Consider the following 18,605-nt stretch of genomic DNA (forward strand, 5'->3'; position numbering starts at 1 on the left):
GGTTGGTCTAAGTTTTCCTCATTAAACAGGGGTTATGCATTTTGGAAAGACACTCAGAACTGAAGTTCCTTTTTCATCACATCATGTGTAGGAGTACCAAATATCAAAATGACTTAATGTTGATATCCTAGTAAAAGTATGCTTGCCAGTTTTCTCCACTGAAAAATCAAAACCAATTCTGGCCAAAAAGAACCATCATACATACAGTGCTTACATCAATAGATTTCAAGACTTATAAACACATACTAGAGTCTTGGTATTGATAGCATTGTTGAAAAGATAAACAATGGAACAGAATAGAGATCCCTGAAAAAGACCCACACAAAGCAAACTGTTTGACAAAGGTACAAAGGCTATTCAATGGAGAAAGGACAGATTTCAACACATCATGCTAGAACACGAAGACATCCCTAGGCAAAAAAAAAAAAGAGAATCTAAACATTCATCCCACAAGTCATATATCTGATAAAGGACTGGTATCCAGAACACAGAACACAGAAAGAATTCTTAAAAGTCAACAATAAGAAAACTCAGTTTTAAAAATGGGCAAAGACCATGAACAGACACTTGATCAAAGCCAAACAGATGGCAAACAAGCACATGAAAAGATGATCAACATCATTCGTTATTAGGAAATTACAAATTAAAGCTGCAGTGTGATGCAAGTACCCAGATATTGGAATTGCCAAAATCCAAAAAACTGAAAGTGTAAAATGCTGGTGATAAGGTGGAGTAACAGGAACTCTTAATATTTGCCAGCGACAAGCCATGTTAGAAGATAGGCAGAGTCTTGGGGCGCCTGGGTGGCACAGCGGTTAAGCGTCTGCCCCAGCTCTGGGCATAATCCCGGCGTTGTGGGATCGAGCCCCACATCAGGCTCCTCTGCTATGAGCCTGCTTCTTCCTCTCCCTCTCCCCCTGCTTGTGTTCCCTCTCTCGCTGGCTGTCTCTATCTCTGTCGAATAAATGAATGAAATCTTAAAAAAAAAAAAAGAAGATAGGCAGAGTCTTCAGTGTAGATGACCTCAATTTTTAGAAATGTGATCTAAAAAATTTCTTTTAACAAAATGGCTCTCACTGAGGAGAATTTAGGAAAATGGTTGCTTTTACTTGTGTCACACCTGAAAGGAAATAGCCGGGTAAACTAGGCCATAAGTTAAAAATTCTCTCTTTATTCATGGACACCCCACTTGATCATGGTGAACTACTCCGATTTTGCGAGGGGCAATGAGAAGAGTGGATATAGGAGACAAATTTTTCTTCACATTTTTGTAGGAACCTGGAGAAGGAACTCGAAAAAACCAAAAGGAAATGTTTCCACCATCCGAAGGTTGAGCCTCAAAACACCCACTAGCCCGGAGCTATCGGTCTCAAAACTTCCAGACTCCTCTGCTCTCAAACACAGACAAACCCTGCACTCCCCAAACAGCACTGACCTCAAATGCGATCTCAAGTTCAGCCCCAGGAGCTCTGGTCCATGAAATTCCTGCCCCTACCACCGCAGGCTGCTCCCTGTCAGGAGCCCCAGGTGAAATCGCTAAGGCAGCCCAGGGGCAGGGATCGTGGGTCCGCACCTGCCACCTAGTTTTCAGTCACCGAGCCGGGCTGAGTTAACACACTGGCCCCAGGCCCTGACCATCCGCCCTTCATCGTCAGTCTCTGAGGACTACGCCTTAACGCACGTCTGCATTCCTCCGTGACTGACCCCAAACCCGGCAGACGTCCCCACGCGCGTTCCCACTTCACCGGCTGGGCCCCTCACTCGGGACCCACACCCAGTCAGGCGCACCAGACCCCCAGCCTCTCAGGGCTCCCCGGACCGCGTCTGCCTGCAGTGCTCTCCGCGCCCTCCCCGCCAACACTGTGGACGTCGCAGGCTGCAGGCAGCGCGTCGGGCGCGCGCCGGACCCACCGGAAGTGCGCTCTGCTCGCTCGCTGAGAGCTCCGGTCCCCCGGAAGTGCGCTCTGCTCGCTCGCTGAGAGCTCCGGTCCCCCGGAAGTGCGCTCTGCTCGCTCGCTGAGAGCATGCAGGTGTGAGGTGACCGCCGTTTCCTCCCAGAGCGTGTGTGGCGTTTCTGACTGGAGCGGCCATTGGCTGCCAGCAGTCTCCCCGGCGGGAAGAAATGGAACCGTCTTAGGGGCACCCGAAGCCTTCCTCTCAAGAGAGGGTCACAGGCGCAGAGCTAACTACCTTTCAGAGGCGGGAACTTACCTAAGCCCGCTGTGGCGTGGGGCGCGTTCTAATCATGAGTTTGGGAAAAAGAGCAAGTTGATGGTTCCCCTGAGCCGTTGGGCAGGAAGAATTTGGGTGCGGCCAGTTTGCAGTAAGTCCGGTGTCCAAATGCAGAGAAGACCCCAGAGAGCTCCTCGCTCCATCTCCGTTGCATTGTCGTCCTGTGCGTCTCCTTTCCTCACACAACTGCCACAGGACACTTCCGGTCACCAAACGTGCGTGGGGATTTCCACACACCAAGCAGTTCTCCAGGGCAGCAGCTGGCGGTCCTGCGATGTAACTCCATTCTGACACTGTCAACGTGGAGCTAGTTCAGATCCCACAGGGGAAGAGCCCAGTCCTACCAAGTGTACCCCTCTCCTCTTTTCATATGCGGGGGGCAAGCAGCGGGTCTGCATGCACCCTACAATTTCTGACGTAGCTACAAGTGGGAGCCTCCCACAACCCCCTCCTCTGCTTTCATTAATTTGCTAGAGCAGCTCACAGGATTCAGAGACAACACTTACACCAGTTTATTAAAGGCTAGGATAAAGAACATAGGTAACAGCCAGATGAAGACCTACATAGGCGGTAAGGGAGGGTCCCAAGCACAGGAGCGTCTATCCCCATGGAGTTGTGGTATGTTACCCTCCCTGTACCTGGATGCGTTCACCTACCTGGAAGTTCATCTACCATTGGGGATTTTATGGAGGCTTCCTCAGGTAGAACTGATCAATTATTAACTCAATTTCCTTCCCCCCTTTCCGGTGGATTGGGGGGTGGCGGGGTAGGGGGGCATGGCTGAAAGTTCTAAGCTTCTAACCATGGCTTAGTCTCTCTGGTGACCAGTCCCCATCCAGAAGCCATACAGGAGCCCACCCAGGGTTGCCTCATTAGAATAAAAAAAATGCACCTAGTGTACTCATCACTTAGTAATTTACAAGGGTTTTAGGAGTGTGTGCCAGGAACCAGGGGCAGGGACCAACGTATATACTTTCTATTATATCACAAGGTCAAATAGCCAACTTCAAAGAGTAAGTGCTAAATGATTCTACTTTCCTCATATTCTATAAATGACAAATTGATAGAATCTCTGATGCCAGGGGTTAGGGTCACAGAAAAATGTAACCATGAAGGGGTTTGTTGACAAAACATTTTGTGGTGTTGGTTACAAAAACCTACACATGTGATAAAGTTTCTTAAAACTATATATAAAAACCAAACAAAAATTTGTACATGTTAAAACTGGTGAGATCCAAGTAAATCCTGTGGTTAAAAGCATTATAATAATTTCACTTTCCTCTATTTTATAATGAACTCAGGTTATGTAAAATGTTACCTTTGGAAGTAGCGGGCTGAAGGGCATTTAGGAAATCTCTGAAACATTCTAGTTTTTGTGATTCTAAACCTATTTCAAATTCAAAATTGATGGTGCTTATAACTTGGTTAAACACATCCAAATATATTGAGTTATACATATGAAATGAATATAGTATTTCATTTTGAAGTACTTTAAGTATTCTGTAATAACAATTAAACTGGAACTAAAGAAATTCAAAAGTTAATTATATAATGACACAGGCATGGAACACTCCTGCATTGTACATATTAAAATTTAATCCATGGGGAGAGTAACTGCCACTATTTAAAATTTATAAAATCAATGACAAGGCAATCAGGAATATAGCTGAAGTATGTTCTGAATGCTTGTGAGGCATATTATCTGTTATGTTTAGACATGACAGAATGCTCTCATTCATCATTTCCCCAAGGCTTCTTTAAGTTGTCTGATATTTTGCTGAAGTCCCCCACACTGAATGTGTTCCTAAGTTATTTCTGTACAGATTTCCGGGCAAATATATTACTTCAAGCCCTACTATATTTATTGCCATAGGAAAGTACTTGTCTAGTGTGAACTGACATCTTTTGAGGTCTTACTTCTGGGCAAAGGTTTTCCCACAGTTATATTTCTACCAATTAGAAATATTCATTATCTGTGATGATCACATGATAGGGTCTACTTTCCACTGAAGGCTTTCCTAGTCTGTCACATTCATTGAATCTATTTGTCTACACTTTTTAGATGTATAATATCCTAAAATATTTTCATCAAGGATGATTGTGAGTTGTTTTGTAAATCTTTTCATCAACATAAAATATGACACAATTGATCACTAAAGATAATATCATTCTTTGCATTATTTTCATTACATACTATTATCTTGAGGGCCTACAACTGACAACAGTTTATCCCAAAGTGACTATGTGTGAATCCTCTTATGTTTAACAAGGATTGACAAGTGGGCAAAAGTTTTCCCACAATCACTGCATCCATAGGGCCTCTCTCCTGTATGTTTTCTCTGATGAACATTGAGCCCTGACTTTGTGGTGAAAGCTTTCCCACATTCACTGCATTCATACGGTTTCTCTCCTGTGTGAATTCTCTGATGGGTAATGAGATCATTTTTACGCAAAGAAAATTTTCCACATTCAGTACATGCAAAGGAAGTTTTTCCTGTGTGAAATCTCTGATGTTGTATGAGGCAAGTCTTCTTCCTGAAGGCTTTATCACATTCATTGCATTTGTATGGTTTCTCCCCAGTATGAGTTTGCTGATGTATACCTAGAGTACTCTTCATGGTGAAGCCCTTTCCACATTCATTGCATATATACGGTTTCTCCCCAGTATGAGTTCGCAAATGTGCAATAAGCATGCTTTTCCCAGTTAAGCCTTTGCCACATTCGTTACATATATAGGGTTTTTCTCCTGTATGAGTGCGCCTATGTACATTGAGATGACTCTTCTCTGTGAAGCCTTTTCCACATTCATTGCATATATAGGGCTTCTCTCCTGTATGAGTTCGTTGATGTCCAATCAGCCGTATCTTTGCTGGAAAACCTTTTCCACATTCACTGCATACATAAGGTTTCTCTCCTGTATGAGTGCGCTGATGTACAATCAGACGGCTCTTCACAGTGAAGCCTTTCCCACAATCATTGCATATATATGGCTTCTCTGCAGTATGAGTTCGCTGATGTACAATGAGATCACTCTTCATGGTAAAGCCTTTTCCACATACACTACATACATAGGGTTTCTCTCCTGTATGTGTTCGCTGATGTCTGATGAGAGGACTCTTCAAGGTGAAGCCTTTTCCACACTCATTGCATGTGTAGGGTTTCTCTCCTGTATGAGTTCGTTGATGTACGATGAGACAGTGCTTCACTGAAAAGCCTTTTCCACATTCACTGCATGTATACAATTTCTGTTCTGTATGAGTTTGCTGATGTGTGATAAGACTGTTCTTCAAGGTGAAACCTTTCCCACATTCATTGCATATAAAAGGTTTCTCACCAGTATGAGTTCGGTGATGTGCAACAAGACGCCTCTTCTCAATGAAGCCTTTTCCACATTCACTGCATATAAAGGGTTTCTCTCCTGTATGAGTTTTCTGATGTGTAGTGAGACTAAACTTTGTAGAGAAGGCTTTCTCACATAGACTGCACCCATGAGGCTTCTCTCCTGTATGAGTTCGCTGATGATAAATAAGCCGACACTTCTTGATGAATGCTTTCCCACATTCGTTACATGTATAAGACTTTTGTCCCGTATGAGTTTTCTGGTGTACACTGAACTGTGATTTCTTGAGGAACGTTTTGTCACATTCAGTACATTCATAATGTTTCAGGCCTGTATGAATTCTCTGATGTTCAGTTAGCCTGGATTTTCTAGAGAATGCCTTCCCACACAGACTGCATCCATGAGGTTTTTCTCTAGTATGAACTCTCTGATGATCAGTGAGCTGAGACACCTTGACAAAGGCTTTCCCACATTCATCACATACGTGGGCTTTCTGCATGTTGTGAGTTCTTTGCGGTTTAATGACCTGGGAATTATTGTTGATAGGTTTTACATTTACAGGAAATTTTATTACACTATAAAATTGTTCATGGTTAGTATGAAGAAGGAATTTCCCATTTTCATTAAACTCAGTAGAGTTCGTTGCGTTACAGTTTATACTCTGGCTTTCAAAACTTATATTTGATTTTAAAGGTTTTTCACATAAGTCAAACATATCATAATTTTGTTTTAACAGGAAATGACTTTCACTCTGATTAAGAATATCCGCAAATGTATTATGTTCACAGCACTGTTCCACACTCTTCTGAATGCTTCGATTTTGCAAGTGACACTGCAGAGGATCATCAACTTTCCTGAGTTCTAGGAGAGAAAAGAACAATGAATCATTCTGTGATCTCTCATAATCTTAGATTGGAATAAAACTGTTTTAAAAATGCCTTCGTGTGGGGGTGCCTGGGTGGCTCAGTAGGTTAAGTGTCTGACTTTGGCTCAGGTCATGATCTCAGGGTCCTGGGATCGAGCCTCACGTTCGGCTCCACACTCAGCAGGGAGCCTGCTTATCCCTCTCCCTCTGCCCCTCCCTTCATTCGTGTTTGCTCTCTCTCTAAGAAATAAAATCATTTAAAAAAAAAGTTAAAAATAGGGGCGCCTGGGTGGCACAGCGGTTGGGCGTCTGCCTTCGGCTCAGGGCGTGATCCCGGCGTTGTGGGATCGAGCCCCACATCAGGCTCCTCTGCTATGAGCCTGCTTCTTCCTCTCCCGCTCCCCCTGCTTGTGTTCCCTCTCTTGCTGGCTGTCTCTATCTCTGTCAAATAAATAATAAAATCTTTAAAAAAAAAAAAAAAAGTTAAAAATAGAACTATCCTGGGGCACCTGGGTGGCTCAGTCAGTTAAGTGGCTGCTTTCAGCTCAGGTCATGATCCCAGGGTCCTGGGATCGAGCCCTGCATCAGGCTTCCTGCTCAATGGGCAGCCTGATTCTCCCTCTCCAGCACTTGTGCTCTCTCACGTGGTCTCTCAAATAAATAAATAAAATCTTAAAAAAAAAAAATAGAACTACCCTATGATACAACAAAGGATACAAAAATACATATTTGAAGGGGCATATGCACCCTGACGTTTATAGCAGCATTATCAACCACAGCTAACCTATGGAAAGAGCCGAAATGTCCGTCGACTGATGAATGGATAAAGATGTGGCATATATATACAATGGAGTATTACTCAGCCATCAAAAAGAATGAAATCTTGCCTTTTGCGATGATGTGGATGGAGCTAGAGTGTATTATGCTAAGTGAAATAAGCCAGTCAGAAAAAACAAACACCACAGGATTTCAGACAGGTGGAATTTAAGAAACAAAACAAATGTACATACAGGAAGGGGGAAAAAAAAAGACAGAAGCAAACCATAAGAGACTCTTAACTATAGAGAACAAACTGAGGGTTGATGGAGGAAGGTAGGTTGGGGATGGCCTAAATGGGTGATGGGTATTAAGGAGGGTACTTGTGATGAGCACTGGGTGTTATATGTAAGAGATGAATCACTAAATTCTACTCCTGAAACCAATATTACACTATATGTTAACTAAACAGAATTTAAATTAAAAAAAAATTTTTTTTAAAGATTTTATTTATTTATTTGACAGAGAGAGAGACAGCCAGCGAGAGAGGGAACACAAGCAGGGGGAGTGGGAGAGGGAGAAGCAGGCTCCCAGTGGAAGAGCCTGATGTGGGGCTCGATACCAGAATGCTGGGATCATGCCCTGAGCCGAAAGCAGACGCTTAACGCCTGAGCCACCCAGGTGCCCCATAAATAAAAATTTGGGAAAAAAAAAAATAAGAAGAAGATGTGGTATACACATCCTATGGAATATCACTCAGCCATAAAAAAGAAGGAAATCTTGCCATTTGCAACAACATGAATGGACCTACAGGGTATAATACTAAGTGAAATATGTCAGCCAGAGAAAGACAAATACCTTATGATTCTACCCATCTGTGGAATTTAAGAAACAAAACAAGTGAACAAAGCAAAAAGAGACAAAAAAGCAGGCTCTTAAATACAGAGAACAAACTGGTAATTGCCAGAGGGGAGGTGGGTGGGAGGATGGCTTAAATAGATAAGGGGAGTGAAGGGCAACTTACCTTAATGAGCACAGAGAAATATATAGAATTGTTGAATCATACTGTATACTCGAAACTAACACTATATGTTAATTATACTTGAAGAGAAAAGAAAAGAATCAGACTCAAGGTCTTAAAAAATTAGTGGAAATTCCATTTTGCCATCACTTTAGAAATTGTAAAGTAATAATAAATGGGCATGACTGACTGAATTAAAAAAAAAAATCATGTGAAAACTTTTGTTTTAGGAAAATAAATGCAGTGATAACATCTAATCACTAAAGGAAAATCTGAATTAGCAAAACCATGAAGGAAATCATTTGAAGCAGATATAAGTTATGACCTGGTTGGGTTGGAAATCATGTAGCCATGTTAAAAAAGATATTTTCTTGTTAATCAAATGACCTTTAAGAAGAGATCTCAGAAGCACCTGGGTGGCTCAGTCAGTTAACCGTCCAACTCTTGATTTCTGCTCAGGTCATGATCTCAGCATTGTAATACTGAGCCCCGTGTAAGGCTGCGGAGCCTACTTAAAATTCTCTCCCCTCCCACGCCCCCCAAAAAGAAGAAAGCTCAACAAGTAGAGAACACTCAAGGTAATGAGGTAATGCCAGGATAGGGAGAAATTTAAAATGTGTGGTTGTGTTGAGCTGAAAAAGAACCTATTTTTTTTTTTAAAAAAAGGATGGAGAAAAGATGATTCCCGTTCTCACACACAAAATGGGAAGTCATGGGCTAGCTGCCATGAAGGAGTAAAATACATAGAAAGAAAGCATGCATTAGACAATATTAAGAGAGAAGCCAGGGGCGCCTGGGTGGTGCAGCGGCTAAGCGTCTGCCTTCGGCTCAGGGCGTGATCCTGGCGTTCTGGGATCGAGCCCCACATCAGGCTCTTCCACTATGAGCCTGCTTCTTCCTCTCCCACTCCCCCTGCTTGTGTTCCCTCTCTCACTGGCTGTCTCTATCTCTGTCAAATAAATAAATAAAATCTTTAAAAAAAAAAAAAAAAAAAAGAGAGAAGCCAATTTGGATGTTGGAGAGAAGGAACAGAGGTTAATTCATGGGAATAGAGGAAGCTTTTCAGTTATGAGGACTGAGAAGAAAATGAAAACAGAAGTATGGAGAACCTCCAGGGTTCTGGTGGGAAAGTGGGGGAGGAGAGCCAAAGAATGACATAAATGGATAGCAAAAACCAGGTTACTGTGGAGACAAAGCATCCAAGGTAGGGTTAGATGTTATGGAAGGAAATCATTATTTCCTAGTAAGGTAGGCAAGCAAAGCAGTAAGAAAAAAGTGATGAAGTCAAAGTTGTTTTTTTTCCATAGACGCCTGGAAAGTGGAATTTCATAGCAGGAGAGGTGGTAACACAGGTAAAAACACTGTCACAGTGGAGGAAGAAGAGGAAGATTAGAAAATCCTAGGAGGGAGAGCCTGATTGGCTCAGTCACTGGAGCATGTGACTCTTGATTTCGGGGTTGTAAGTCTGAGGCCCACGTTGGGTATACAGATTACTCAAAAACAAAAATCCTTAAAAAAATTAAAAAGGAAGCACCTGGGTGGCTCAGTTGGTCAAGCATCCGACTCTGGATTTTGGCTCAGGTCATGATCTCAGGCTGTGGGACTGAGACCTGCATCAAGGCTCTCCTGCTTGAGGATTCTCTTTCTCCCTCTCCCTCTGTCCCTCCCCCTGCTCACGCAGGCTTTCTGTCTAAAAATAAATACATAAATTTTTTAAAAAATAATAAAAGAAAAAGAAAAGAAAATCCTAGAAAGAAGATGACTATGCAAACAAAAATAAGTATATAAAGTAAACAGGGATCCGATCTCAAAAGAAAAACGGGAATATTTTCCTCTAAACTTCAACAAAGAAAGAGAGTTCTCATATGGGAAGAGAGATACAGAGAGGGGCTGTTTATGTTTCCTGTCACAGTTCTGATGCCTTCTCTGACTGACCAGAATACTACTGCAGCCATCCATCTTGCCAGTTCGCCCTCACCTGGGCAGATTCGACTGTGGATTTCATCTTCTATTGTCCAAAGTTCTTCTCCTCGTTCCAACTTGGAGAGTGCATCTGGTTTGCTGGCTTGATACCCTGTTCATGAGAAAAGATAAAAGACTCAGTGGACTGGGGTACATCAACAAGGGATAATGTTATATTTTAGGGACTAAACAGGTTTCCCATCTGTAACATTGAGGCTTTTCTCTCAAAAGATGGGACATTATACCTTCTTGTCTAAGGCAAGAGGAAGATCTGAGGATCTACCATTTCAAAGTGTTAAAGAGTTAAGCAGCTGAGAAAGAAAGAGCCACTGGAAAAGCACCCTGTGAGTGACACAGGGGAGCTGTCCTCACCCACTGACACCAGGTTCCTATAATTTTCCAACATCATGTCCCGGTACAGGTCCTTCTGAGCAGGGGCCAGGAGCTGCCACTCCTCCCAGGTGAAGTCCACGGCCACATCATCAAATGTCAGGAATTCCTGTTACAACACAGTTATGTTTAATGAAGTGATATTCTTGTGATATGGAAAAAACAGATAAAGGAAATTATTCTGCTCATTTCGCTATATAGGAAATGGTGGGTTTTATTCTTTAATACACCGTGATAGACGAACCTTGTATAATATTATGTCATTGGGCAATCTTCTATTTACTCAACAAATTTGAAAATTTAAGAAAATTTCTGTAATATGTATCACTAAATCCTCTTGCTAGTATAAGAAGATCTGTAATCTATATATTATTTGAGCATCTATTTGTCAATACTGAACTATATAATGCTTATAAGCAGACAAATAATACAGGTTTCTAAATTCACCAAGAGCATTTGAGCCAATACCAAAACCAGTAATGAAGAGACTGCAGAAAATAGAGTCACAAGACAATACATACTAATTGCAGTGGTTAATAAAATAAACAAAATAAAAGAAACCGTATAAAACATGTATAAAGCAAAAGGATTAACATGATTAAGCAAATTTGTAAAAAAAAACTATAAAGAACATATTTATGGCACATATATATACATAGACAAATATATATGTATGGGTGCATATTATTAGGCAAGGCTAATACCATAATAGATACAATGAAGAAATACATTTTTTACATTTATAAGTAGTAAGGGTAGTTAAGGACCTCACCCACCAGATTATCTCTCTGAAGAACCATCAAAGACCTATGTGAACTTCAGACCTATGAGCCATGAAACATTAACATTCCTCAAGGAACCAGTCTGTTTTCTCCTCACAGGTGATGCCTGTGATATTGTGATATAAGAAGAAGTTTGTATTTGGTATTTGTCTTCGGTTCTTTTCACAAGAGCTCCTAAAGCCCTGGAATTTCCTAAGCGGTTCGGGTGGGAGGGGCATCTTCCATTATTTGTAACAAGCTCCTTTCAACCATACCTGAATTTATATAACAAGGTAACTCTCTGGTGGGCCCCTAGATACCCTAAGGATATGGCTGGTTGCTAGGGGAAACCAACCTATTGTTTACAGGGCTGGAATTTTCAGCCCCACCCCAGCTGTCCAGGAAGGGGAGAGGGACTGGAGATTGAGATAATCACCAACAGCCAGTGATTTAATCAACTGCCCCTACAAGATGAAACCTCCATAAAAAACACTACACTCCAGGGGCACTTGGGTGGCTCAGCGGGTTAAGCGTCTGACTTTGGCTCAGATCATGATCTCAGGGTCCTGGTAGAGAGCACTGTATCCAGCTCCGCGCTCAGTGGGGAGTCTGCTTGTTCCTCTTTCTCTGTCCCTCCCCCCCCCCCCCCCGGCTTGTTCCCACATGCACATATAAATACATAAAATATATTAAAAAAAAAAAAAAAAAAAAACCACCACACTACACTACAAGGCTGAGAACTTCCAGGTTGGTGAGCACATCAAGGTGCTGGGAGGGTAGCTTGCTTGGAGAGGGCATGGAAGGTCCTTGCCCCTTCTCCCATAGCTTGCTTTGTGCTTCTCTTCCATTTGGCTGTTCCCATCTTCTACCCTTTATAATAAACTGGTAACTGCAAAGTGTTTTCCTGAGTTATGTGAGTCAGTGAATTATCAAAACCAACGAAGGGATTGTGGGAACTGCCTATTTGTAGTCAAGTCAGAAGTATGTGTATCCTGGGCACCCGATACTTGACATCTGAAGTGAGGGCAGTCTTGCAGAGCTGAGCCCTATAAACTTGTGGAGTATGATAGTAACTCCATGTCATCAGTGTCAAGATCGAATCAAACTGTAAGCAGGTGGTATCTGGAGAGCTGGAGAACAGGTTATTGGTGTCAGAAGTGTTGGCAGTAGAAACAGATCACAGTAATGCCTACCTTGTAACTTACCAAGATTCTCTTGTGACGACTGTCAGAGATATTTGCAGCGCACTGACAGCTAATGTGACCTAGAGGGTCTTACACAGTCACATATATTCATTCCAACATAAATCACAAAGTAGGAATCCTATGAAAAATAGGTTCCTGATACTACTCTCCCCAGATTTCTCCAGATCCTGCTATTTTCAATTAAACTTTTCTTTTTAACTGCACTGATTTTTTTTTTTATATAGATCTCTACAAATCCATTGGAAAATAAAGGAAAGAATAAAAGAAACCAAAAGTCACCTGGGCCTGGATCATCTTCTTCTGATTTTGGGAAATGGCTGCTAATTTGGATGCTCTGTCTTTAGCTCTTCTGGATCAGCTCTAAATTTCTGTTCAAAAATCTCAGTTTCCAGTCAAGGGTTTCCCCAGAAATGATGTTACCTAAGTCTTGGAGTCTTTTCCTCCTTGTTCCCTTGATCCCTCTTATTCCTGGGGGGCCAGCACCTACAGACTGAAAAGCAAATTAATCTTAGTGGCACATTCTCTTTAGGCCCAGATGTTGTCACTGTTGCTGTGCATTCACCTTATTAAACCAAGGCCCCCAAAAGATCAGTCTTTTTATTAAGTGCTCTGGGCCAAGAAAACATAATATTCAGAATGTTTGGGAAGCACACCTTTCTTCTGTAGAGTAGAAGCAGTATGACTGTTGAAGGGAATGTGGGACAGAGACCCAGAAGAGTGTGATACCCAGTGGCAGGGGACTCTTCAGGGGGATCCATTTTAGGAAAGAGGACATACAGACCGTTAAGATGTACACATTTTTATTTTTTTAAATTTATTTATTTATTTATTTATTTATTTATTTATTTATTTATTGAGAACAAGAGAATACCTGTGTGCAGGAGATGGGGAGAGGGAGAGAGAGAATCCCAAGCAGGATCCATGCACAGCACAGAGCCCAACGTAGCGCTCAATCTCATGACCCTGAGATCAAGACCCACGCCGAAACCAAGTTGGATGCTTAACCAACTAAGCCACCCAGGTGCCCCATGTATCTTTTAAATCATGCATGTCCGTCCACCTCTTCAAAAAGTCTTCTGACATCCCAGGGTGCACACACTTTGGTTTTGAGAACATGGTGCTAAGCAAACAATAAGCAGGGTCTTATTTAGTTTCTCATTACCATCCATTTCTTGATACTCTGTAGACTGTTGTAAGTACAAACCTATATAGGATAGTCGGCAAAAATATGCTTTAGAAATAGAACTGAAATAAAGACATTTTCAGGCAAAAGCAGGGAGAATTCTTCATCAGAAGGCCTGTGTTACAGCAAACATGAATGTTCTTCAAACAAAAGGAAAGGATCCTTCAACATAAGTAGAGGAGCAAGGGGTCAAGAGAAACAAAACTGCCAAGTAAGAGTTTAAGTGTAAATTAGTACGAAATGGGGATGCCTGGGTGGCTCAGTAGGTTAAGCGACTACCTTTGACTCAGGTCATAATCCCAGAGTCCTGGGAGCGAGTCCCACATTGGGCTCCTTGCTCACTGAGGAGCCTGCTTCTCCCTCTGCCTGCTGCTCCCCCTGCTTTTGCTCTATCTCTCTAACAAATAAATAAATAAATAAAATCTTAAAAAAAAAAAGAGGCAAATTATCAGTATTCACCTAATATGTCTATATACCTCTTTAGTCAGGTGGCTAGTTAACAACATTTAAATAGAGAAATTCTATACTATCTTTTTTTTTTTTTTTTTAAGATTTTATTTATTTATTTGACAGAGAGAGAGGCAGTGAGGGAGGGAACACAAGCAGGGGGAGTGGGAGAGGGAGAAGCAGGCTTCCGCTGAGCAGGGAGCCCGATGCAGGGCTCGATCCCAGAATGCTGGGATCATGACCTGAGCCAAAGGCAGACGCTTAATGACTAAGCCACCCAGGCCAATACTATACCATCTTAAACCACACATAGGTCAAGGTCAGTGTTAAAGAACATGACGTTTCATGGGAATAATTTAACAATCAATTTAAAACAGTCAATGAAAGTATTGCTAGTAACCTAAAAGTCTACTTCTAAGAATTTCTGAAAAGGAAATACTGCCTACAGTGTAATATTTGACAGGACATTTAGTTTCTTAATTATAGTTTTCATAAGGGCACTTATGTTTTAAATCAGAAAATTATCAGCATTCTACAATTAAAATAAAATTGCTGTTGCTAGATCATTAATGTAAGTTCATAGCTTTAAAAGTTTTCATACTTAAAAAAAAGACAGAGAAACAAGGGGGAGGCAGAGAGAGCGAAAATGAGTTATAAACACAAATTTTACAAAGCACAAAACCATAAATATGGGGAAATTATCAGCCTTTTTACTCAAATATACTAGGTTCCTGCCATCACAGATCACCATTTTAGGTATTTTACTTCACTTAATCTTCAAAACAACCCCTGAGAGAGATCTTAACTTCTTTTTGCTCTCAGGGAAACAGACACACAGGTCACATCAATCACACAGTGGGATTGAAAAATCACATTCATTTCAGGGGCACCTGGGTGCCTCAGTCGGTTAAATGTATGCCTTCAGCTCAGGTCATGATCCTGGAGTCTTGGAATTGAGCCCCTTGTCAGGCTCCCCGCTCAATGGGGAGTCTGCTTCTCCCTCTCCCTTTGCCCCTCCCCCCAGCTGGTGCTATCTCTCTCTCTCTCTCATTCACCCTCTCTCTCAAATAAATAAAATCTTTAAAAAATAATAAAAATCAGATTCAATTCATTCCAAATTTCACTTTCATTCCACATCACAGCAGGCCAAGACTATTTGTAAATAAGATCTCTGTTCATTAAGTAAACAAAGGAAACAAGTAAAAAGCTATTAGAACTCTGTTAATCAGGTAATTGCAGAGGCATTTAGAGTAATGGGAGAGGACTGCAAGTGTCTTTAAAATGCACCAAAACCAACAACAGAAGACTGATTCATGATGTGTCTGGGTGTCTCAGGTGGTTAGGCTTCTGACTCTCGATTTTGGCTCAGGTCATGATCTCAGGGTTGTGAGATGGAGCCCAGTCCCATGCTCTGTGCTGGGCATGGAGCCTGCTTGGGATTCTCTCTCTCCCTCTCCCTCCACCCCTCCCCACCTCCAATAAAAAAGACTGATTTACGAACAGAGGATGGATAGAGGGTTAGATAACTGGTAGAGCTAGTCTAGTAGGACGTTAACGGTAGAATCTAGGTGGTAGGTATATGGATGGATACTTTAATATTCTTTCAGTATTTCTGTAATGCTTGAAAATTTTGCATACTAAAATGTTAGGTGGAGAGAAAGATACTGCAATAAGAATTTAGTAGGGTGGCCAAGCAGCAAGTAAATATTTACAGTTAATTGATCTTTTATATTATAGAAAATTATAAGGAAAGGGAGTCAGAATGGAATAACAGGCTTACAACTGAGATAAAAATCAACAGTCTACATTGGAAATGAAAGGCAGGGGAACAAATCCATGAGTAAATGCATAATCATAAAATGTCCCCAAAATGATACCTAAACATTTCAAACATTTCACCTTTGTATAAATACATGCAAACACTGAATACGAATCCACTCACAATACCACAGGTTCAGCCATTAAAATAATTTGTAAATGTTTCTTACATGAAATAAGGTAAGAGAAAATCATAGTACCACTTACACAATTTATCTGAATTATCAATATTGAGCACATAAAAGTCTCAAATTGAAATGTACTAAAATTTTGACAAGGGAACGGAACCTACAGTGACAAGGGAGGTTATTTTACTTGTGTCAGACGGAGTCTGAAAAGAAATATCCAAGAGGAATGTGCAGGAATCTTGCAGGACAAAGGATAAAAGGCTGCATCTTAGATATGAAACAGCTATTAAATATGCTGGATTATTCATCTCACCAAAAACTTTGATTTCTGAAAGTTCGAGAGTAAGGGGTGATGTTGGGTGCCAAAGAGGGTTTAAAACTGGAGCTGAAGACTCGGGGCTACAAGGCGGAAGGGGGACGCAAACGCACCTCGAGTCTGTGGCAGCAGCCGACGTCTGGGCTCAGCACGCCCCTGCCAAGCCCCTGGCCTCCAGGCGCAGCCCCCACTCGCGCCAGCGCCGCGGACGCTACGGGCAGCACCCCCCTCATGAACCCCACAGACCCCTGTACATGAACCCCGAAACAACTCCTCATCTTTGAGCCCCGAACAAAATCCGCACCCCGAACAAAATGCAGCCTTCGCTGACAGTCACCACCCTCCGGCTAGCAATCTCTGAGCCCGAGAGTAAACGGCCCCCAAATGTGCCCTCGGCACCAGGGGGCTGTTCTTCAGAGATCGTTAACCACGAGCCACGAGAGCACCTCCCGACTGAGGCCAGGGGCACCACAAGCGCACACCCTAATCCCGAAGAGCACCCACCCGCGCTTTCCTCCCGCTGGAATCCCAGCCGCATCACCCAAGGCCGACGCCGACCACCCACCTCGGCCACGGTCCATGAACAGAGACACTGACCCGATTTTCGCTACACACCACGGCGAACGGTCGGCGCCTGAACTTACTTCGCTGAACTTCGTCGGCGTCCCTCAGCACCGTGGGACGGTGGCCAACAAGGGTCCGAGGCATTTCTAGAGAAAAGGCAACTGGATCCCGGCTTTTCCGCTGCGGCAACATGGCCGCGCCCTGGCCGTGCCCCACGGGGGCGGCCATCTTGGATCACGGTCGTAGGGGGCGCCGAGGGGCCTCTTCGGCGCCCGCGAGGACGGGCGCTGGGAAAGTGGACCCGCGTGTCGGTGCCGCGGGTAACGCGCAAGTGTCTCCAGGCTGAAGCTTAAACAAGGCAAAAACCGCGCGGCGGAAATCCCTTTCAGCGAGCCGACTGGAAAATTAAAATTAGACGGCTCAGTTGGCACGACCCTGTTAACGGGAAGTGGAGGTATTTGTCCAGCACAGAACTCGCTTGGGAAAAGGCGAACCCGCTTACAGAAGCTTTCTCCACCGAGTGTCTAGCAAAAACGGGCGTGAAGTGACTTTTGGACAATGAATGACGTCCGCGGAAGCTCTGAGGGCACAGGGATGGTGGTCACTGACCGGGAAATAAAAGCGCTGGAACGCGTCAGTTAGGCTTCGGGACGAGTAATGGGGGAGGCCACTGAAAGTCAGAAAAGGTCAGTGGCCAGGGCGAAGGGCTGAACCGAAGACGCAGGCGGAGCTTTCCCTGGGTCCGGAGAGGAAGGCAGGCTTTGAGGACCAAAGGCCAGAAATAGGGAAGAATGGAGGGAAAGGCGCATGCATGTGAAAGAAAAATTGCCAACTGTTTTCCGATCAACCCATTTCATCATCAATATATGAGATCCACTCTCCACGTCCTACTATAAAAGGAATAAGAAAAAAACCAACCTAATTTTTAAATAGCTCAATAAGCCACTTATTTTTTTAAATTGCAAATACTCGATTTTTTAAAGTGCATCTAGTACTCAAAAAAATGCAAAGTAAGCACGAACCAAAATATTTTAAGTCTTAAGATTTATAAAGATTGAATGATGAGTAACATTCAGAGTGGCGAGGTCATGGGATAAAGGCACTCGATTATGCTAAGTCTTATTTTTCTCATTTGCGTAAATGTTGTCCACCACATACGGCGCTGAGTGAACTGAGACGTTATCATCTTATCATAGTTGGAAGTTTAAAATGCACACCACGTTTAATATTAAGTATTTGATGTGTTTTTAGGGAAGCAGGATTCAGACTAGAGCACATAAATCAGTAAAATGTTTTTGGAGTACAATCCTGCAATTATCCATTTAAACTTTTCATCTCTTTGAGCCAGCAATTAATTTCAAGAATTGATTCAGTAGAAATTTTACTTTTTTGAGAACACGTACAAGGATAATTATGGCATCAATTTTGACAATTTTAAGGAAATAACACTTGCATCTCTATATTCACTTTTGGATAGCATCTCTTCCTGATGACTCTGACCCATGTGTCCAATAGGACAAATAACAAACAGGGTAGAACTGGACTTGCTCAGTGAGGTATGGTCTGTCTCTTGGAACTCTTCTAATACATTAAAATAGAGCCCAGGCTAGCCTCTTG

General features: G+C 42.5%; 1 protein-coding gene across 2 annotated transcripts; it reads right to left on the bottom strand.

The window, feature by feature from the left end:
• Nucleotides 1–2,730: 2,730 nt before the first annotated feature.
• On the bottom strand, nucleotides 2,731–17,998 carry ZNF615 (zinc finger protein 615). 2 transcript variants are annotated; one of them, XM_048223879.2, is made up of 5 exons: nucleotides 17,069–17,998; nucleotides 12,812–13,022; nucleotides 10,549–10,675; nucleotides 10,193–10,288; nucleotides 2,731–6,433 (listed from the first exon to the last, which is right to left on the bottom strand). In XM_048223879.2, exons 2-5 carry the CDS (start codon nucleotides 12,824–12,826, stop codon nucleotides 4,473–4,475), a joined length of 2,199 nt encoding a protein of 732 aa, XP_048079836.1. In that variant the 5' UTR covers nucleotides 12,827–13,022; nucleotides 17,069–17,998; the 3' UTR covers nucleotides 2,731–4,472. The 2 variants fall into 2 exon arrangements, with proteins under 2 accessions (XP_048079836.1, XP_026343967.2); XM_026488182.4 differs by having other exon boundaries at nucleotides 3,807–6,433; nucleotides 17,022–17,998.
• Nucleotides 17,999–18,605: the final 607 nt, after the last annotated feature.

This window comes from Ursus arctos, unplaced genomic scaffold, assembly GCF_023065955.2.
Source record: "Ursus arctos isolate Adak ecotype North America unplaced genomic scaffold, UrsArc2.0 scaffold_19, whole genome shotgun sequence".
NCBI classification, from domain to species: domain Eukaryota; kingdom Metazoa; phylum Chordata; class Mammalia; order Carnivora; family Ursidae; genus Ursus; species Ursus arctos.

Bases quoted from the DNA above. Each gene is read 5' to 3' on its own strand.
- ZNF615 (XM_048223879.2), bottom strand. The intron at 10,289-10,548 runs GTGAGGACAGCT...TCTCATGAACAG, and splicing joins TAGGAACCTGGTGTCAGTGG to GGTATCAAGCCAGCAAACCA. The intron at 6,434-10,192 runs GTGAGGGCGAAC...TTTCTCTCCTAG, and splicing joins CCACAGTCGAATCTGCCCAG to AACTCAGGAAAGTTGATGAT.